Source organism: Oncorhynchus masou, chromosome 7 (genome assembly GCF_036934945.1).
Source record: "Oncorhynchus masou masou isolate Uvic2021 chromosome 7, UVic_Omas_1.1, whole genome shotgun sequence".
Lineage (NCBI taxonomy): Eukaryota > Metazoa > Chordata > Actinopteri > Salmoniformes > Salmonidae > Oncorhynchus > Oncorhynchus masou.
This window is the reverse complement of record NC_088218.1, coordinates 23,355,237-23,377,723: the sequence shown is the minus strand read 5'-3', so window position 1 is coordinate 23,377,723 and position 22,487 is coordinate 23,355,237. Positions and strand designations below refer to the sequence as shown.

At 44.1% G+C, this 22,487-nt stretch overlaps 1 protein-coding gene and 1 non-coding gene across 7 annotated transcripts in view; one reads left to right on the top strand and one right to left on the bottom strand.

The window, feature by feature from the left end:
* LOC135543544 (CLIP-associating protein 1-B-like) overlaps positions 1-21,152 on the bottom strand; it is a 70,300-nt gene extending 49,148 nt beyond the window's left edge. For all 6 annotated transcript variants that reach the window (XM_064970887.1, XM_064970889.1, XM_064970888.1 and 3 more), the window contains exons 1-18: positions 21,030-21,152; positions 19,812-20,373; positions 17,398-17,476; positions 17,076-17,179; positions 16,873-16,964; positions 16,689-16,764; positions 15,390-15,487; positions 15,144-15,214; positions 6,389-6,523; positions 5,529-5,614; positions 5,295-5,387; positions 4,902-5,047; positions 4,561-4,696; positions 3,623-3,693; positions 3,467-3,526; positions 2,757-2,834; positions 2,387-2,554; positions 1,177-1,223 (exon numbers count right to left, since the gene is read on the bottom strand). In XM_064970887.1, coding sequence (XP_064826959.1) covers positions 1,177-1,223; positions 2,387-2,554; positions 2,757-2,834; positions 3,467-3,526; positions 3,623-3,693; positions 4,561-4,696; positions 4,902-5,047; positions 5,295-5,387; positions 5,529-5,614; positions 6,389-6,523; positions 15,144-15,214; positions 15,390-15,487; positions 16,689-16,764; positions 16,873-16,964; positions 17,076-17,179; positions 17,398-17,476; positions 19,812-20,006 — 1,735 coding nt within the window. In that variant the 5' untranslated portion in view covers positions 20,007-20,373; positions 21,030-21,152. The remainder of the gene's footprint in view (positions 1-1,176; positions 1,224-2,386; positions 2,555-2,756; positions 2,835-3,466; positions 3,527-3,622; positions 3,694-4,560; positions 4,697-4,901; positions 5,048-5,294; positions 5,388-5,528; positions 5,615-6,388; positions 6,524-15,143; positions 15,215-15,389; positions 15,488-16,688; positions 16,765-16,872; positions 16,965-17,075; positions 17,180-17,397; positions 17,477-19,811; positions 20,374-21,029) is intronic.
* On the top strand, positions 17,820-17,949 carry LOC135543632 (U4atac minor spliceosomal RNA). Its single transcript, XR_010456244.1, has one exon. It is a non-coding gene; the product is annotated as a U4atac minor spliceosomal RNA (small nuclear RNA).
* Positions 21,153-22,487: the final 1,335 nt, after the last annotated feature.

Below are 22,487 nucleotides of genomic sequence, written 5' to 3'. Positions count from 1 at the left end.
GCGGTAGTAACGTCAGCGGTAGTAACGTCAGCGGTAATAACGTCAGCGGTAGTAACGTCTGCGGTAGTAACGTCAGCGGTAGTAACGTCTGCGGTAGTAACGTCAGCGGTACTAACGTCAGCGGTAGTAACGTCTGAGGTAATAACGTCAGCGGTAGTAACGTCAGCGGTAGGAACGTCAGCGGTACTAACGTCTGCGATAGTAAAGTCAGCGGTAGTAACGTCAGCGGTAGTAACGTCAGCGGTACTAACGTCAGCGGTACTAATGTCTGCGGTAGGAACGTCAGCGGTACTAACGTCTGCGATAGTAAAGTCAGCGGTAATAACGTCAGCGGTAATAACGTCAGCGGTAGTAACGTCAGCGGTAGGAACGTCAGCGGTACTAACGTCTGCGATAGTAAAGTCAGCGGTAGTAACGTCAGCGGTAGTAACGTCAGCGGTACTAATGTCTGCGGTAGGAACGTCAGCGGTACTAACGTCTGCGATAGTAAAGTCAGCGGTAGTAACGTCAGCGGTAGTAACGTCAGCGGTACTAACGTCAGCGGTACTAACGTCAGCGGTAGTAACGTCAGCGGTAGTAACGTCAGCGGTAGTAACGTCTGCGGTAGTAACGTCAGCGGTAGCAACGTCTGCGGTAATAACGTCAGCGGTACTAACGTCTGCGATAGTAACGTCAGCGGTAGTAACGTCAACGGTAGTAACGTCAGCGGTAGTAACGTCTGCGGTAGTAACGTCAGCGGTAGTAACGTCAGCGGTAGTAACGTCTGCGGTAATAACGTCAGCGGTAGTAGCGTTAGCGGTACTAATGTCTGCGGTAATAACGTCAGCGGTACTAACGTCAGCGGTAGTAACGTCTGCGGTAATAACGTCAGCGGTAGTAACGTCAGCGGTACTAACGTCAGCGGTAGTAACGTCAGCGGTAGTAACGTCAGCGGTAATAACGTCAGCGGTACTAACGTCAGCGGTAGTAACGTCTGCGGTAGTAACGTCTGCGGTAATAACGTCTGCGGTAGTAACGTCTGCGGTAGTAACGTCGGCGGTAGTAACGTCGGCGGTAGTAACGTCGGCGGTAGTAACGTCGGCGGTAGTAACGTCAGCGTTAGTAACGTCAGCGGTACTAACGTTAGCGGTACTAATGACAGTGATGTAATGACAGTGATGTAATGACAGTCCTTACTCCTGGTCACGGTGTTTCCCATGGAGCTCTTGGCAGACTGAGGGCGGCTGTGGAGACAGACAGAGATAAACAGTGATTAACCTGACTGACTAAGATCAATACTCCTTCAATTCTACTACTTCTCAGATCACAGACAGACAGACAGACAGACAGACAGACAGACAGACAGACAGACAGACAGACAGACAGACAGACAGAGAGAGAGAGAGAGAGAGAGAGAGAGAGAGAGAGTGGCCCTACACAGAGAGTACAAAGCGGCAGAATACCTGACCACTGTGACTGACCCAAAATTAAGGAAAGCTTTGACTATTTACAGACTCATAGCCTTGCTATTGAGAAAGGCCGCCGTAGGCAGACATGGCTCTCAAGAGATGACAGGCTATGTGCTCACTGCCCACAAAATGAGGTGGAAACTGAGCTGCACTTCCTAACCTCCTGCCCAATGTATGACCATATTAGAGAGACATATTTCCCTTAGATTACACAGATCCACAAAGTATTCGAAAACAAATCCAATTTAAAAAAACTCCCATATATACTGGGTGAAATTCCACAGTGTGCCATCAGAGCAGCAAGATTTGTGACCTGTTGCCACGAGAAAAGGGCAACCAGTGAAGAACACACACCATTGTAAATACAACCCATATTTATGCTTATTTATGTTATCTTGTGTCCTTTAACCATTTGTACATTGTTAAAACACTGTATATATAATATGACATTTGTAATGTCTTTATTGTTTTGAAACTTCTGTATGTGTAATGTTTACTGTTAATTTTTATTGTTATTTCACTTTATATATTCACTTTATATATTATCTACCTCACTTGCTTTGGCAATGTTAACACATGTTTCCCATGCCAATAAAGCCCTTGAATTGAATTGAATTGAGAGAGAGAGAGAGAGAGAGAGAGAGAGAGAGAGAGAGAGAGAGAGAGAGAGAGAGAGAGAGAGAGAGAGAGAGAGAGAGAGACAGAGAGAGAGAGAGAGAGAGAGAGAGAGAGAGACAGAGCACTAGAGAGAGAGACAGAGCACTACTCGAGAGAGATAGAGAGAGCGAGAGACAGAAAATTATAGAGAAAGACAGAGTGCCAAGTAAGAGACATGGAGAGAAAGAAAGACAGAGACTGCCAAGTACGAGAGACATGGAGAAAAGGACGGAGACAGGGAGACAGAGGGCGAGAAGGAAAGAACGGGTGGAGTGTCTCACTTGAGGCTCTCCTGTGAGGAGGAGGAGGAGCGGTCTGAGGCATGGAGGGACAGGATGCTGTCAGAACTCTTCATGTGGGACTGGAGAGCCTTCTGATAGGACGACTCTAGAGCCTGGAACAGCTGCTCCGCCTCCCGGCTGAAGTGGCAGTGGAACGTCCAGTAGCACCTGCACAACACGACAAAGAGAACAGAGGCCCAGAAACAGTGACACAGCCTGTCGTCAACGGGGCAATGTTTCAGGTTGGCAGATAAAACATCAAAATGCGGAGGAAAAGTTCTTACTGTGACGACATGCGATGTTGGTGAACTCATATTTTCAAATAGGAACATGGTTAATGCATGTCCGACATAGTGTGAGAGTGACTTACTTCCTGGCCACTGATCTGGCCTCGGAGTCTGCATCATGGACTCCTTTCTTGATGGTCTCTGTCAAAACAGCTACATTCCTGTGAGGGATCAAGAGTAGGAACACCAGCTTCATTCTCTCTGCCTGCAGCATCCCAACACCCTCCTCTCCACCAAAACCACCACAGCATAAAAAGCTACGGCTACGTCCCAAATGCCAACGCTATTCCCTATATAGCGCACTGCTTTTGACCAGAGCCCTATGGCACCCTATTCCCTATATAGTGCACTGCTTTCGACCAGGGCCCATAGGGCTCTGGTCAAAAGTAGTGCCCATGGGGCCTAGTCAAAAGCAGTGCACGATATAGGGAATACGGTGCCATTTGGGACGCAGAGTAAATCAATGAGAAGGCGACAAGAGAGCTCCCCTGACATCCCAGTCAGAGATTTGGTTTCACCACAATGATGAAGCACAGTGTGCTTTTATGGGATAGATATCCCTCCCTGGCATTGCCATGGAAACTGCTGAGATGAGGAGCCAGTCACTGACAACAACGTAGTTTCATGTTACCTGGACGGGCTCATCACAAACTCACTGGGCAGTGGCTTGAAAAAAGGTTTACAGTACAGTGGCTACCTACAACATGGCAATACAACACTGAGTTGTTGAGGAGGGGGGACGATTCTAAGTATGAGTTCATAGGCCTGTCTAGTAGCAGCCATTTAAGCGAACCTCTCTAGAGAGCTGGTCTGCCACTCCTGCAGCAAGAGGTCCAAGAACTCAAAACTGCGCCTGGGAATAGAACAAGAAGACAGTCAGGGAAAACAAACAGGCGCTCATGCTCGAGTGTGATTAGGGATAAGTCTTTGAGGCAATTTGTTGGTTTACCTTCTCACGGCCACAGATTTGGACTGGCAGCTGCCGGTCACGATAGGAATGAGACGAGGGTAGTGTGTATGCTGGAAGACAGAAATATAGTCATCCTCGTATCACTGGTCCAGTTTTATACCCGTTCAGTTACTAGCTGCTCTAGTACAGATTGAGTGAGGAACACACGAGGCATCTTTGGAGAACAATCGCAAGCAACGACCAACAATGAACGCCCACATCGGAATGCAGTGGAATGTCGTTTGCAGCCCTCGGGTAGGAAAAATGTGAGTTAGTGTTCTAAACAAAGAAAGGCTAGCCACTCGGCCATTTTGTCTGACTGACGCTCAACTCAACTGAACCACCCAGCTCAATTCAAACTCAACTCAACTGAACCACCCAGCTCAATTCAAACTCAACTCAACTGAACCACACAGCTCAATTCAAACTCAACTCAATTCAACTGGTGGGACTAATAAACAACAAGATAACAAATGTAAAATAAACTGTGTCTGTAGAATGTACACACATGTGGCAAATTGAAATCAAACTGGATGAACATCAGAAATAGATGGGAGAGGTGGAGGTTAGAGGAAGGACATCAGAAATAGATGGGAGAGGTGCAGGTTAGAGGAAGGACATCAGAAATAATTGGGAGAGGTGCAGGTTAGAGGAAGGACATCAGAAATAGATGGGAGAGGTGCAGGTTAGAGGAAGGACATCAGAAATAGATGGGAGAGGTGGAGGTTAGAGGATGGACATCAGAAATAGATGTATGTATATATATGTATATATATGTATATATATATATATATATATATATATATATGATGCACACAATTACATTGATGGAAGCTACAATCTATCTGCACTATTAAAGCTGATCTACCACCTAAAATAAAGATATATATAAGTCTAATCATACTCTACTTATTTCAAATGTAAATAACTTCACTCACTCTGATGATGAGTCGTATGACAGCGATTCCGGATGTGGCCATGACCTTGGCCGAGTTCGAGACCAGGGTTAGGAGAGTGGGCATGATGGACTCAGCACAGTGGTCAAACCTGTTCCCCAGGATGTAGGACAGGTGGCTGCAGGATAGAGGGACCGTATGGACACGGAGACAACTTAGAATGAATGCTATCTTATTTTCTACTGATGGGGCTGTACAATAAAGTGTGTGTGTTATTAGTTTGTATGACGTAATAACAGTATGGCTTCAGTAACGTTAAATAAAGTTTTGTTTGATTTGAATTGAAACCGTGAGTAAGAGGATAGGACCCGAGGGCTCCTTACCCCAGAGTGATACAGGCCTCTCTGACCACCTGAGAGCGCAGGTCTTTAGAGGACATCTTGAAGGCTGCCTCCGTGAGACGCAGCTGCTGGGAGAAACCGTCAAACTCCACCGCTCCCGCCAGGAGCAGAGAACGCATCTTCTTCAACTAGAGAAGAAGAAGATGCAGCGGAAACCAGCAAGCCGTCAATCGACGTCACACTTCCAATCAAATGATAGACGTGGCTGCTTCATAGAAACAGACACTTAATGGTCAGTGGCTACAATCCAAAATCCGCACTCAGAATGCATGGCCAATACATGGCATCAAATGATACGCTAGTGTGGATACTGGAAGGTAGCCAGTGTGATGAAGTCATCTGGAGGTGAGGGCCGATTGGTTGGGCGTCTCTTACCGCAGTGACTCTGTGCTCCCAGTCTCGTTTGTCGTCAGCCAGCACCTCCCTGATCTTGGTCATGGCGTCCTCCATTTCCCTGTTAGAGAAAAGCTGAGAGGAGGAGAGAAGAAGAACCACTGAAGAGGAAGCACATTCCTTTAATATACGACTTGTCACATAGGGCCTGTTTCACTGCCCAAGCGAGAATAGCACGGAACGAGTTTTGATATTGTTATGAGAGCGAACACGTACTTGCATAGCGGGCACTTCCTCGAAGGCACGGATGAAGTCCTCCTCATCCACAGCCCCTGCAGCAGCCGCACTAGGACCATCTCTCCCTGATATAAGCAGAGGAGCACCAGGCCAAATTGTTAACTTTACCAGAAAGCTATTCTAGTGGGCTACTATTCACACAAACATGAATCTATTATTCACACAAATATGAATCTTGGATTGGCTGCAGCCTTATGGGATTCACGCAGGGCATATCACGCTCAATTCTCAATATCCCATGTTTCTATCAATCTGTATTCTGTTTGTCTCTGTGTTCTGGTTCCATTACATCATCACATAATCCTCACCATCTGCACTGTCCCAAGGGTACAAGACACTATACAGCTCCACAGTGAATTATCTTCCATACAAACCCTGGACAGAGGTCATTATTCAGGGCTCTGCGCTGACCTTTTTTTTTTTACAAGGAGCACGTATAAGTTGAAAAATGTAGACCCACACAAAGAAATTTAGGAGCACAATGAAAAGTACTTGAGATATTCCTTTTTCTAGGTGCACTGGTGCTCTTAAACTATAATTCAATGTGCATATGTGAGTAAAATGCTCGCACTGCTGAGCCCTGTTATTACCCATTGCCAAATAAAGGCTTATCTAGATAATCCGGTCATCATAATGTCTAAAAAGCATAAGAAATGCACACACACAGACACAGACAGACGCACACAGAAACACACAGGGATTCTTGAGGAAGCAAATGAACGGAATACTGTGGTAGGAGAAAGAGCAAATCACAATTTGACAATGTTAAAAATACACATGGCTCGTCGTTCCATCACCAACACACACTCTGCTGGTGCGAACAGGAAGGGGCGTCTCACCTGTTGATTTGGTGCTGGAAGCAGAGCTGGGCCTACGGAACGACCCCATGCTCACTGTCTTCTTCCCTAACGACGGGCCCTTAGAAGAGGAGGACCGCCCACCGTCCACCGAATCATCATCTTCAAAGTTCTTATCTGGGAGAGAAGGCAAAACAGAGAATTCAAGTTATTTCCACTCTGGCACAATTTGAATGCTGGCTGTACTGAACAAACAAAGAATGTTTTATATCAGTGCCGTGTGCTCAATCCCACCCCCTCCTACAACAATAACACATTTCAGCAGCAGCCTGCATGACCTTTTGGCATGACCTTTACACAAACACACACATGGGTCATCAGAGTACATTCTGTAGTCAAATGTCTCGGTCTGATTCCGGTAACCGGGGGTTGCGCCCTCATGCTGTGGAGGTGAAGTGACTACCCCCCACCCCCAAAAACAGTGGTGAACTGAACATGTCAGTCCCGGTCAGTCGGCCCGGAGGGAGCAGAGTCATCTGCCGGGCCAGCGATCGATGAAACACAACCCCATGCATTATTCAGAGGTCCACACAAAGCAGGGGCAGCACACCAACGCATCCCGTCAGTTATATGTCGTCTACCTCACATTGTTCCTCTCCCCATTGCAATATTAAAATGAGGTACACTGTCCATATCACAACGAGGTGAACGTCTAATAAACCAGCCTGGTATAAAACCCAGCTCTGAGCATACCGCTGTCATCATCATACCAGTTGTGATGAGGGTAGCTCATAAAATCCAGACATTGTTACTAATAGCCTTCAGAATGTCTGAGCCATCAGACTTCATAGCGTGTACTCTGTACCCAGCTGTCCTCTCCTGTCTGTCACTGTTCAACTGTCTGTCCCCAATCTCTCAATCTTCATCTTAGTGACAGGTGACTCCCTCCCTCAACACTGTTGAGCTGACCCACATTCCTCCACGGCGCTCATTAATATTAATACAACGGGTCTCTCCTCTACCTCCACCCCCCACCACGTGTCAAGAAGAAAGAGAAGCAGAGCTTACAGGCACAGATCCTCCTGCAGACGAGTTTCCTCAGCATGTCGCCAGACAGTCCAGTCCAGACCCCTTCCTCATAGTCTCCAGTCTCCACAGGTCTCCCAGCTAGCTCCCTCGCTGCAGGCAGCTAGCAAATGACAGCTACACTCTCCCCTCTCTGGTGCGTGAGCACCCGTGGCTCAGGCTTTGCTGCCCTCCTGCTGCACAGTTCACACTCTCTCCCACTAACACACAAGCGCTTGCTGTGCTGTGATTCTAGGTGCCACCCCCCTACTGAGCACAGTGAGCCGGCCCGTAGAGCAGTGACGACAGAGAAAGCAGATGGGCAGCACGGGGGGGGGGGGCAAGGACACACCCTCTCTGTCACCATGATATGACACCCAGCCTGGGAGTGGGAGGAGCCAGACAGAAGCTGATGAGCCATGAATTCAATCTTAACAGGTCAGTGAGCCTAGCGCCATCACCGGAGAGTGAGAGACATGAGGGAATATCACACTCCATCTACAGGCTGTTATTCTCTGTCCTTCAAGATCATTTTCCTTAACAGATTTTGTCAGCACAGACAGCAGAGCAAAATGGAGGGAAATTCACGGCTGAAGGATGGGCTGAATGCAAATGCTAGAGTATAGTTTAGGTTCAGGATTTGCATTGTTTGCATTGTAAATAAAGACTGTGTTTTTTTTCTGGATTAAAAAAACGGGCCTTAGTTGGTAGGTGTGGCCATGGGAGTGGCCAATGGTTTGGTCACAGTCCAAACAACTTCAGAAGCTGTTTTAAAGCAAATTTCCAGACATTTTTGTTGCTATCTGAGTGACTCAAACGTTATAACAAAATCAATGGGGGCCCCATGCCATGACAAAAATACTCCTGAATGCATCTTTTGGGGAATTTTTGATTTTCCTTGACTGTCTAGCTTTAATTTTGGTGATTGTTCATTTTTATTCCTTTAAGTTTACATTGAAAACGTTTTTCCATCCGAAAAAACACTTAGGAGCCCCGCCTAATACTTTTTTATGCAGAAAAACCCTGGACTCTGTGTGAGCAAGGGCAGTACAACTTGTCTGAATGCAAAACACCCTGTCTCGTTAAAGCGACGAAGAACATAGGTTTTGTGTCTAAAATTGTTGTCTATGGTTCCAGGTCAATATGCATGAGTGCATCCTAAAAGAATACAACACAATCAGCAATGAATCACAAGCACATAAGACCTGCTGTATAACACAGTAATGTCACACAAACCAGACGTTCCCTAATTCATCCCCTAGATGGCAGTGCCCCCTGATAAACGCACCAGTTGTTGTCTGAGAAGAGAGCAACAACAGCTTCAACCTGAAAGTGATACTGTGGAATTCAACCTATAGTACCTCTGAGGAAAAGGCTCCATTAACCTCCACGGTACCTGAGGACACCTACTATCAACACACAGCTAGCTCTTCCTCTTCACCATCCGATAACTTGAACACAAACCAGCCATTCTCTCACAGAGAGACTTTCTCACCGGGGAACAAGCTATTCGAGCACCGGACAACACAGGAGCAGCACAATTCAGCAGCACCATTCGTTTCAAGCATGAACGCCATTTCTGCAAGAAAATCCATACATTTCAGGAGTCATTTCTCACAATCAATGAGACACATCGGAGTGAAACGAAGACAGCATCAAAACAATTCATCCAGTGTGGCCTGAATGAATGAATGTTGAAGGGGCCTACATGTGCACATAGCCAATCCCATGCATATGGGCACTCTCTTCACTCTGGTTAGATCTCCCTTATCATGAAAGAAAAGCAATGTAAATTCAAATTTTCATTATTTATTTTTATAAAGTTAGAGGGGAAGAGGTGAACAAATTGTTGCTGGCCATTAATAATGAGAAACCACTTGGTATTGACATTTTAGATGGAAAGCTACTGAGGATGGTAGCGGGAATATGTTGCAGCTCCTATTTCTCATATCTTCAATCTGAACTTGAAAAAACATTTTTTCCCTCAGACCCGGAGGGAAGCTAAAGTCATTCTTCTTCCCAAGAATAGTAAACCACCCTTTCCTGGTTTTAACAGTAGACCAATTTCATTGTTGACCATAATCTGTTAGCGGTTAAAAAGTATGTGTTATGGCTTTACACCCTCAGCTTTTGATCAAGGATATGGCAATCTAATAGAACACACAGGGTTTTTGAATGGAAGCCTCTCTAATCTAATACATTGTAAACTGTGGAATTCCGCAAGGGAGCTGTCTTGGCCTGTTACTGTTTTCTATTTTTACTAATGATTTACCATTAGTCTTAAACAAGCTAGCGAAATCACTGCAACTCTAAACAAAGGAGTTGAAGTTAGTTTCAGAATGGGTGGCCAACAATAAACTAGTTCTGAATATATCTAAGAGCATAGTATTTCAGTACAAATCATTCCTTAAGCTCTAAATCAGGGGAGCCACTTGAAAAATATGAAACGTCACGAGCTACAAAAATGTTTCTGGCTTTCAAATAGAAACATTCTTCTCTTTTCCTCTCCCCTGCAACTCTTCCCTGTTCCTTACTCTACAAGAGAAAGTAGCTGTAACGAGGTTCTTCGTTTGTCGAAAGAGAGTCGGACCGAAATGCAGCGTGTTGGTTACTCATGTTTAATAATGAAACAAATAACGGAACTATACATGAAATAACTAATAAATATAAAACAACAAAACGGAACGTGAAACCTATTACAGCCTATCTGGTGAACACTACACAGAGACAGGAACAATCACCCACGAAATACAAAGTGAAAACCAGGCTACCTAAATACGGTTCCCAATCAGAGACAACGAGAATCACCTGACTCTGATTGAGAACCGCCTCAGGCAGCCAAACCTATACAACACCCCTACTCAGCCGCAATCCCAAATACTACAAACCCCAATACGAAAATACAATACATAAACCCATGTCACACCCTGGCCTAACCAAATATATAACGAAAACACAAAATACAATAACCAAGGCGTGACAGTAGCGGACTGTTTTCTGACAATATACCTGGTAAAATAATGGTTAATAAACAACTCTTAAGGGGGGGCTCTATAAAATACAAGTGTTCATAGAGAAACAATGGAATTGGATGTTCTGAGTCAATGTCATTGGTTAAATCACATCAGAAGGCAATTCTTTTTTAGGTCTGGAAGAAAACAAACAAATACTTTCCCTTTAATTGCACATCTAGCGAGTGACAGGTGCCGGTCTAGTGATGGTTCTGCACTGCTACTTTTCATTTCATGTTAAAAATAACAAATAATAGAAAATAACAAATAGTAGATACAAATGATATACTTCCTCGTGATATACTTCTGCCAGGCAAGCCTACTTTGCATATAACATTTAATTGAGATATGTTTTCCCCAACACTTTCTGTCAACCCACAAGACGGTCATCACACCAACTGGCTACACACGGAGTGATAGACAAATGCACCACACAGACAGATGGGCAATATTGCTGGACCTTAATTGGTCGATAGTGGCTAACCAGGGGTGGGGATAAGTGTCAATGTTGCGTTGATTAGATAGTAGCTGGGAGCTTTGCGCTGTCTGACACTTGCAAGATTTGTTAAATGACAGGTTGCAGTGAAACACATGAAAATTGCATTTACTTTCAGAATTGTTTGGCAAGCTACTCATAGGTGGACTGGAGATCATCCTGTCGGAGACCCCTGCTGTAGACCTAAGCTGGATCTGGTTATGAAAGATGTGGCTATAGGACAAGATGAGAAAACTAAACTTCTCCGTGACACCTTAGACTGTAAACTGTCAGGACTAGGTTACCACAACTGATCAAACAAGTCCTACATGCTCGATTTTAACGGCATCTTGACTCCTGCCCGGTAATATGGTCAGGCAACACGTCTTGTCTCGCAATGTTCCAAGAGTGCTAATGTCAACAGCATGTTGACCTTTCCTGGCTCAAAGTAGAGAAGAAAATTGTCTGCATCACTTAACGTTTTTGAAACTCCAAACTGTCTATTCAATCAACTAACACAGACATTCATACTCCACAAGGCAAGCGACTAAAAGTATCTTCTTAGTCCCTGAAGCCCAAAACGAATTCAAGGCAACGCACCCTAATATATAGAAGCCATGATACTGTAGCGTGGAACTCCCTGCCATCTCAAATCACTGAAGCAAGCAGAAAAAGTTGCTTTTTTAAAACAAATAAAACAGCAGTCCACAGTGCCTCGGACCTAAGTAGCTGTAGCATCTCCCTCGCAAGCACATTTGGTGTTTGGATTTCCAGTTAAAGCTAGGATGTGCCCTTGGTATCAAGACAAGAGTGTGTGCTCAGAGAAAGCATTTGTAAGCAAGGCCTCGGTAGAGTAGGAATGTACTGCTCCAAGTGATATGATAGTCTGTTCAGCTTACTGATGTTAGTCAGCAAAGAGCAAAGTTTCATGAAAGTGTATTATTATTTTGTGTGTGGCTGGTGGATGCTACTAGGTGTGAGTGTGGCGCGGAAATGAAAATGGACATGCAAAATAAGTTTACGATAACAGGAGGAAACTCCGTAAAAAGAACCGGAGGAAACTCCAAAAATCATGGGACTTTGTTCAAAAGGCCACGCACTAAACCTTAGCTAAGCCTTTAAGGGTGGTAGACTAACACGGTAGACTAACACGGTAGACTAACAGGGCAAATGTTTGGTTTGGTTCATTTCTATGCACTAAACAAGGCGAATGAGGTAGATGAAACCCTTCTGACAGTAATGACAACTCTGTTCAATTTATTGAACAGAGTGAAGTCCACATATGTCGCTAATTTGAAGGATTCGATTGAAAGGCTGGCTGGAGAAAACTCCAACACGGTTGCTGAAGGTGAAGGATTCAATTGAAGCCTTCAACGGGGAGAAACGGCATCTGTAGCTCAGTTAAGAGCTGAACGGCACAGTTGCCGGGGTGAAAAACTGTGGTCGAAGCCTTGGCTGGAGGAATTGTAGCATCTCCATTGCCGTTTTCGGTGCAATTGCATTCAGTAGAATCTATGAATCACGTTATCATTATGAATAGTATTGACTTCCAAACGGATTCCTAATGTTGTGAGATTCTCGCCAGTGTTTGCCAAACAACTGGTCCTGAGAGATTAGGATCAGGACCTGCAATTGTAACAGCAAGAAACTGTAACAAAATGAATGAATGCAGCGTAGCCATTATTATTGCATGGATTGCTAAGGCATAACAATATGAAAGTGTGTGTATTCTTATTTTAAATGTATGTACTTCACGTCTATTAATGCTATGTATTGTAATGTTGTTATGTATTTGCATTGATTTAGTTCTGTACCTGTCTATTAATGTTATGTAATATGTTGCTTAATGTAGTTCTGTAGTTCAGTGGAATTGTCTGTTATTGTTATGTAATAGGTCAGGTTTTACGTTTTGTGTGGTCCCCAGGAAGAGTAGCTGCAGGTTTGCCTGTAGCTAATTGGCGAGCCTAATAAAATACAAAAAATACTAAATATTATGAAAGCACTAGCTAGCTGTAACTCTACCCTACCGACAATAGGCACCTCTGCCAGTCATTCAGTGCCCCCAATTTATAATTTGTGGTTCACAAGTATTCACAGAGCACAGTGGGCACCTTAATTGACTGGCTACTGGCAACAAGGAAGTGATGAGGAAGAAGACATTAGTAACATTCAGTCCTCCTCTCTTTCTTCTGACCAAGACACATGTCCAAGTTCTCCAAAGGGGAGGAATATGAGCTAAATGAACCAGGCCTAATTTGGCTTGTATCTAACATCATCTTCATACAATGTTTCAACAATGTAAAACACAGTAACATAAATAGCCCAAACTATTTCCTTTATAAAGAAATGAAAGAAAGAGAAACATCCTGTATGAAATCTCCTGCGGTTCTCACCAACATCGCTTCCTTTCATTTACCTACGGAGGCCACCGGTAAACACCATACGCATAGTCATAACATAGGCTAATAATCCCAAGGCAAACACGACTATATAGCTCATCTACCCACGCAGTAGCTATACTTTGTAGAGTGAAAAGAGATCCATACCTTCTCCTGTGGTCATAGCAGGGCTGTTGATTCCACACACTAAACAGAGCTAAGTAACAGTGAGCAATAAGGACAAACACTGCCGTCTGTCTCTGCTCTATTGTGTCTACCTACTGTACTCCGGGCTACTCCTTCCCCTCCCCTCTAGCTAGGTCTTGTGACCGCACGGACGACAAAATGACACCACTCTCTTCTCCAAAATAAGAGCCTGCGGCAGAGTCCCTTGTGTTGCTGCCTCTTCCTAGGCTCTCTACCTTTCCCTTCGCCAGCCCAGATTCAAATCCAGTATTAATCCAGCACGCCATAAATGTTTTTTTGGGAAAATGAGTGTTTCTCATTGGACAAATTCAGATGTAATACCTCCCCGTTTCAATCGGGTTGGTACCAAATGAGTAGGACACAGGATTCCAGGGCAGAGAGAGAGGTTCTTTCCACTTGCCTGGACAGTTGACATTCATGAGCTGTCAGCTGCACAGGAGAGGGAGCCCTTTGAAGTATTTGGTGTGGTAAAGAGGCAAGGCCAAGGCATTGCCTTTATGCCTGGTTAACCTTTGAGCCGCACAGGGGGAGAAAAAAACTGTGTCGACAGCAAAGGGTTTTCCCCTTTCTTTGGCCCACTAGATGACTAGAAAACGCCAATGAGATGTCGGTCGATGACATCAATGAGGCATTACCATAAAAGAACCAGCATGACACCTTGCTTTGGCCAATTTGCTCAGGTTTGATATGAAGTCGTTCAGCCTGCTAAATAAAAGCAGAGATTACAGCAGCTCAAGTCTAATCTCTACAGGGTGAACTCCTGTGATGAAAGTGAAGCCTCGTGACCACAGCAATTAGAACCTTTATGTCCCAGACTTAACAGGCCTGTGGAGACCAACATGATACGGCCGAAGCAACAAAGGGACACAGCTCCGATATCAGCCGGTCCTGCCACCATACTGCTGCTTCAGGGCAAGGCCCTACCCTGTGCGCAGAATACCAAGAACATGTCCAATAGAGAGCAGCTGAAAGGAGAATCTGACCCCCTGCCTGCAGCCCTGCATTTCTGCAGAGAGACTGCACAGTGCATACTAACTGTTCTCTTCTGAAAGAGCACTGGTTTCTCCGATGTTGGTTTTCTGTCCAGCTCTGAGTGATCTGAGCCCAGGTTCTGTATCCACAAAGCGTCTGAGAGTAGGAGTGCTGATCTAGGATCAGATCCCCACCTGTACATACATCTCATCTTAATTTGCCCAGAGTCTCACAGCAGGAAAATAATCCTGCAGCAACAGGAAATGTGAATTATTATGTGCATCATCATTAATAGACACGTTCGTAGGGGTTGATGACCAACTTTAGAAGCCTTTTTAAACCTCAAATACACTACAAGTGGCATTTCATGCTGGGCAGGAAAATTCTCTGCAACAGCAGTGATCAAGTGAAGATAGCAGCCATGTATAATTTGATGCATTGTGATCTAAAAGCCAAAAAACTGATCCTAGATCAGCAATCATACTCTGAGATTCTTTATTGATATGGGCCCAGATTGGATAGGAGATCCCCATCAACTCCCTAAGCATAGTCATAATCCCAGTGCACTGCTTGCACTACACCAGAACGTTTCAATATAACAAAGCTCAATGGAAAGGGAGGAATGTTTCCATGAGTTGTTGGATAGAGGGAACGTACAACAGTGGGAGCAAAGGAAGTACTGTGCTTACCTGAGACAGGGGACAGGATCATGTTCCCCGATCTTTGAACTTCATCAAATTTACTGAAAATGACATTCAACCTGGAAAGACAAAAGACAGTATATTGTTTTAAAGGCATCATCATACATTTATGACGAGGCGCAAGCCTAAAAGCAGACAGTCAGGCTCCCTGGTGATAGCAGAGAACTGGGTCATGGGGATTGCACTTCCCACAGAAAGCCTTGGTATCAGAAACACAACAGAGGATGAAGGTACCGTGACTGTGGCAGTCCCTTTTTCCCCAGGTCCATCCGCACCCGCTCCCCGACGTGTCGGTAGATTTCAACAAGACAGTTCATGGCCCCGTCTCGCACCTGTGTGTCAGGAAATAAAACAGGAGACATTTCACACGGCTTCACTCATCGGTCTGCCCACTAACCGCTCGACTCTGCGGACATAATCATTTGTCTGGAATGAGCATAAAATGAGATGTAAAAAAGACAGAAATCCTCTCTTGTTGACTAATAGTCAATATAGTTGTGCATATGAAACGGACAATGATAAAAGATGGCTGGCACTATATCAGTACAGGAAGAGAGGTTCATGGTCACAGTTTCCTGTTCCCGACAGGAAGTGGGAAATGCTGTTGACGTTTGTGATGACCGGAGAAAGAGCAAAGCCTTTTGAAAAAGTCTACAAAACGGGCTAATTGCAAGGAATAAACAGACATGAGATATCAGGGAAATACTGAAGTCTGATAAGTTCACATGGAATCTGTAACACTGTTGGTCAACCACCAGAGAGTTCTAAAACACCAATAATGCTGTTGTCAAAGCTAAAATCCAGTTAAACACCACAATGTATACAAAACAAAAATATAAACGCAACATGTAAAGAGTTGGTCCCATGTTTCATGAGCTGAAATAAAATATCCCTGAATTTTTCCAAATGCACAAAAAGCATATTTCTCTCAAATTGTGTGCACAAATTTGTTTATATCCCTGTTAATAAAAAGACACGCTAAAATGTGCACTTTTGTCACACAACACAATGCCACAGATGTCTCAAGTTTTTAGGGAGGCGTGCTGACTGCAGGAATGTCCACCAGAGCTATTGCCAGAGAATTAAAATGTTAATTTCTCTACCATAAGCCACCTCAAACATCATTTTAGAGAATTTGACAGTACGTCTAACTGGCCTCACAACCGCAGACCACGTGTTACCACGCCAGTCCAGGAACTCCATATCTGGCTTCTTCACCTGCGGGATCGTCTGAGACCAGCCACCAGGACAGCTGATGAAACCGAGGAGTATTTCTGTCAGTAATAAAGCCCTTTTGTGGGGATAAACTCATTCTGATTGGCTGAGCCTGGCTCCCAAGTGGGTGAGCCGACTGCCTCCCAGGCCCACCCATGGCTGAACCTCTGCCTAGTCATGTGAAATCCATAGATTAGGGCCTAATGAATTTATTTCAATTGACTGATTTTCCTGATATGCACTGTAACTCAGTAAAATCGTTCTGTTTATATATTTCTGTTCAGTATAATTGAATAGTCTAAAATAATGTAACTATACCTGGCTTGTAGGGTCTCCTAAAAGATGACATATGTGGGGGACAATTTTGCTGAGGGTCAAGCCTTGAGCTCCATATCTGTAAGGAGAAGAGCATTTCATATATTTTTTAAAGCACACAAAGAATGTGTAAGACAAAATAGATGAAAAAGTACGTTTAAACCATTCCTGGCTATTATGAACTTACACATTTAACGTGGCGATAAGGCAAATGCAGACACTCTCCCGGGTCCTGTTGTTCTTGTGTTTGAATCCTCCTAACATTCGGTCCCATACATACTGCAAATAAATACAAATAAAAACATTTATTGTAGTCCGTTTTTTTCAATAATTAAACGTTTATTTTCTATACTAACACGTAGGTGAGTCTACAGTACGTGCTGACATTACCTGTGGGTTAGCAGCTTGGTCCATGATCTTTAGTAGAAGAGCTTGGTCCTGGTCCCTGACTTGGTCCTTTGAGTCGCCTAGTCGATCTATCAAACTCGGCAAAACTAATGGGAGGAAGAAGGCAAGGACAAAGATATGAATTTTGTGACAACAACTCAAGGTGACAAGGACACAAGCATTTCGCTACACTCACATGAACATCTCACATCACATCACATAACCATGTGTATGTGACCAATAAAATTTGATTTGATTTTGACTGAAGAAAACGATGAATCATAAACATCTGTTGGAATGCATACAATTGCCAGAGATAGCTTACCAGTTCCAATCTGTGTCCTAAACCGTTCCTGTAGTCTTGTTACTAAAGCTGAGAGTATGTCCATTCCCAATAAAGCCACCTAAGAATGAAGATCAAAATAAAACATGTAAATACTAACTAAATAACATAGGCTATTCAACAAAAGCATAAATGTTAGACATTTTGAGAAAGAATGCATAACATTAAAAAAAGATTCCTTTGAAATACAAGTTCTGTTGCAAAGGATTGTGGGTAATGTGAAAAATCTTGCTTTTGTTCCCTTTGTTAAATGTTTAAAAGCAAAGGAAGCCCTCAAAAACAAATAATATATATTGTAACAATGTACTGATGCTGCTGTAGGACTACAGTAGAAAATAAAATATTAACCATGTCGGAAACCACTTTGAGATTTGATTAGGTCTTAGCTGGCACTAGGGAAGGTAACTTTCCTTGTCTTGGGGTGGTATGGGACACTCAATGAACGTGTAGTGAGAGTATCCCTGCTAACACCATAATCAACACTTTCGCATCACCTGAGCTTCTTGCTTGGGCTGTGGTGCAATTTTTGGAACCTCAGGGTTTATATTTGTACAAAGAGAACCATTTCCTGCTGTCTTGTGTCCCCTAGTGGATAAGTTCACATTGCACATACAACACAACACTATTGCTGGTTGTAACAACAAATTCATAATATAAAAAATGTGTTAATAGCTTTAATTGACATTAAAAAAAAGGTGATGAAGTCTATTCGGAAGTGACAGGACACAAAAACACACCATTTCAGAACAGGTTGTCCGTCAACAGCTGTGAGCCTGCTGCAGTGCCCCCTCCCTCTGAAAGTCCTGCAGTGTTTGACTAGGCCTGCCTTCCTTTCCTTCTTCATCAACAGCTTTCAACCTACTCCCATCTGATGCTGAAACAAAAACACAGCACTTCTGGCGCTGATAGTAACAACAAACTGGTCTTTACTAGTAGGGCAATGACAGAAGCAAGCAAAAATGTAAAAAATCTACTAAATCCTGATCATTCTTCACGTAGGGGTTTAGCCTATACATTGATTCTTAGTCATTCATATGTGGCATTCTCCTCCCCTCTACTTGTGGGGGCCAGCTCTGGTAGATAGACACCAGACAAACTGGGTCTCATCTGGGGTAGCCTAATGATAGTTTGTAAAATAAGCTCACCACTATCGCTGTGGGAATCCATGTCCCCATTACTGTACTGTTCTCTCGGAGTAATCACTCTGATTGAAGGGGACACAGTTTCTAGAGCAGCACAGGGTGCAGCTTTCTGATTCGCTGCGAGAGAGGTAAGCTGTTTTCTATGCGTGTGAGTGCGCGTGTGTGTGTGGCAGCAGAGTTGTTGACATGGCTTCTCCCTTCATCACACACAGAGTTCAGAGGTCAGCTCCAGCCTGAAAGCACAGACAAATCAAAGCAAGCGAACCCCGTGCTCGAGCTCAGTCGTTAGATTGCTCAACATCAGAGCATGAGAAAAACAAAGTGTAGTGTTGATAGTGTCCCGCTCCGCCACCTCAATGTTTACATGGAAGAAGCAGTTAGAGACTCTGACCCCTGACAGTCTGGCTGAACATTTGTGGAGTTTGAATAGCTGGGCCGAATTGTCTGCTCTGCTGATAACATCAGGGTCCCATATTATACTATAGCCTTTCCGCAGTGCAGTGATGTTGTAGTTAGCTAGAGTTTGCAGGACAAATGTCCCTAGGGGAATACTGTCTCGAGTGGATACAGATCAAACACAAAGGATTCAGGCCACCAAACAGATAACCGTCCCCTTGGTGAAGAATGAATTCCTTACCGCTCAGCCTTCATCTTGTGTTTGTGCCTGTGCTGAGGCTGAAGACCTAACAGTGAAATAATGGGTGGGTGATGTAATGTTTTGGTTTGCTGGACATGTAGGTTAGCTAGGCTTAGGCTACATCTGATGAATCCCAATCACATCTTATCTAGGACTGACAAGGTGAGATCTACTCTGGTGGGATCTGGAGGTCAAGAAGACCTTCAAATTAGCAAAGTACTAGGATATACAGGGATCACAGACACCAATTGGTTTAGAGTCCATCCACCTCATTCTGCACGGTTCTTTATGACAACCAGCTATTAAAAGCCCCATTGTACCGAGCGGCCATCAACGGTCATCAGGAGCTAACCCACTGGTCAGCTCATCACTGACATGAAGTAGGCCTATAAAGCAATTCGCCTAATATTATGCACAGCAAGCCTTTGTGTGACGTTTGAAGCCACTGGGCCTGTAGGTTATATTCTCCCCCCTAGGTGACAGTCTCACACACCATAGCTGAATTATGTCCCAGTGAATGACAGGTTCTTTCCTACACTTGTGTTACACCAGCCACTTTCACCTTATGGTTATAGCGGCAAGTGCCTGTGACAGTGCCATCCCATGGTATCCCATACCTTGAAATTGCTGGAGTTGACCCAGTTGGTAGCGACACCATCCACCATTCTGTCCAGCATGGTCTGGTCCTGCTCCAGGACCTGGGACTTGTCCATGTCCAGGATGGAGTCTATGATGTCCTGGCCCACCTGTAGTCTCCTACCCAGGTCCTTCTGCATAACCTGTTCCATACAGTACTCCATATTCCACTCCATAGTGTCTCACCAATGGTATAACGCCCACAATATCACGAGACAAGGAAAAATGTATAGGCCTAGACTGCTCACAGAGAAGATCTCAAGTGTAGTGTAGGCCTATATCCCAGATATATTACACACTTTCCTATATCCCAGAAAGTGTGTAATGTTTTTCCCAAAAATATGCTGTGGAGATGAAATCACGGGGAAGTCAAGAATGCAGAGATAACAGAGTCCAGTGGACTGTCCAGGGGTTTTAAGTCACTCGTGTTCCAGATCAAACTACAAATATTATCAGTTGTGGACAAGAGGACTGAGGATGAAGAAGAGGATTGCTGAAATGATTGTACTTCATTCTTCAGTAATTCTTCACTTTCCTGTAGACCTAAAATAGAAAGGGGATACAGACCTATTATAACAAGTACATCAAACAATAGACCTCATTGTAACACAAACTAAGCAACACAGTGTAATTACAGTCAGTGTAACAATGAGTAGCTAGTTAATAACAATAGTATTTAGGTGGACTACTGAACTGAGAATTACACACGAACGTTACACAGCAATAAAGACCCATTTTTATTGAAGCATCGATACAGAATTTACTTCGCTAACGTCAGTTACCGAGCGAGTTAGCTAGCTACTTCACATGTGAAAGTTGCTAGCTAGTGTTATTGGTTTACCATGCTAGCTGGCTAGCTTAGTAAATGAGAGCTAGCTAGGTCGCATTTGTGCTAAACAAAATTGATAACTAGCTAACTTGAAACATTACGAATGACCTGATATATAGACACATAACTATTTAGGTAGTTAAAACAGTAGTGTTAAATAGTAAGCTAGCTAACATTTGATTAAATGCAGCTAAAGCTATAAATCAACGCTGAATCTCTGGCTCCTCTAGCCAGCTTCCGTTGGCTAACTGTCTCTTGTAGCTACCAGCAAACACTGAAATGATGCTAACAAATATCAGCGGTCAACTCATTAAGCAATTCCTGTCACTAATGTATCAAGGGATTATTAACTATCTAGTTAGCCAATTACCAATCATCTGCATCCAGCCGCTCGTCTCAATTCAGATTTGTTCTGAAAAAATCAAGAGCCAGGACACTGGACTTCCAACAGGAGTATTATAGCTAGTAGTAGACGATGAACCCGCACGTACTGTATGCGTGGAGCCAAGTACAGTACTCACAGCAAACGTTATGTAGCTTGCTAGCTAGTTCGATCCAATGTGTGACGATATCATCAAGCGAGCAACAATTTATTAAAAAAGGTTCTGCTAGCGACATTAGCTATTTGGTTACATTGTTTACAGTAATAATTCCCAATGAATGTCACACGTTTGTAGCTTGTTTGCACGACAACAGTTTATTTTACCTTTATTTAACTAGGCAAGTCAGTTAAGAAGAAATTCTTATTTACAATGACAGCCTAGGAACCTACAACCCCTCAGCTGTCTGTCCAGGGTTAGAATGACAGATTTGTACTTTGTCAGCTCGGGGATTCGAACTTACAACCTCTCGGTTACTAGTCCAACGCTCTAACCACTAGGCTACCCTGCAGCCCCAGGCCCTGGTATCTCTCACTTTCAAATATTTCATTGCAAAACAGTAACACTGACAATTAAGAGTTTGTACAGTGTGTTGTATCTCAAATAGTTTCAATTTTACTTATAATAAAACACTATGTGTAAATAACCCTATTTGAATTTTAATACAGTGCAGGTGTCAAAGCAGGCTGTTTATGGGATGACCTGATCTTAGAACTTGGTCCTCTTTTTTAAAATAATGTGACCATATCCTGTTTGTCAGTAGAACCTAAATAATAAACTCAGCAAAAAAAGAAATGTCCTCTCATTATTATCGTCCTCCCTAGCCCTCGCACTCCGATCCAACACGTCTCAGACGTGCTCAATGGGATTGAGATCCGGGCTCTTCGCTGGCCATGGCAGAACACTGACATTCCTGTCTTGCAGGAAATCACACACAGAATGAGCAGTATGGCTGGTGGCATTGTCATGCTGGAGGGTCATGTCAGGATGAGCCTGCAGGAAGGGTACCACATGAGGGAAGAGGATATCTTTCCTGTAATGCACAGCGTTGAGTCCTGTCTCGTCCAGCGACGGTGGGTTTGTGCCCATAGGTGACGTCGCTGGTGATATCTGGTGAGGACCTGCCTTACAACAGGCCTACAAGCCCTCAGTCCAGCCTCTCTCAGCCTATTGCGGACAGTCTGAGCACTGATGGAGGGATTGTGCGTTCCTGGTGTAACTGGGCAGTTGTTGCCATCCTGTGCCTGTCCCGCAGGTGTGATGTTTGGATGTACCGATCCTGTGCAGGTGTTGTTACACGTGGTCTGCCACTGCGAGGACGATCAGCTGTCTGTCCTGTCTCCCTGTAGCGCTGTCTTAGGTTTCTCACAGTACGGACATTGCAATTTATTGCCCTGGCCACATCTGCAGTCCTCATGCCTCCTTGCAGCATGCCCAAGGCACGTTCA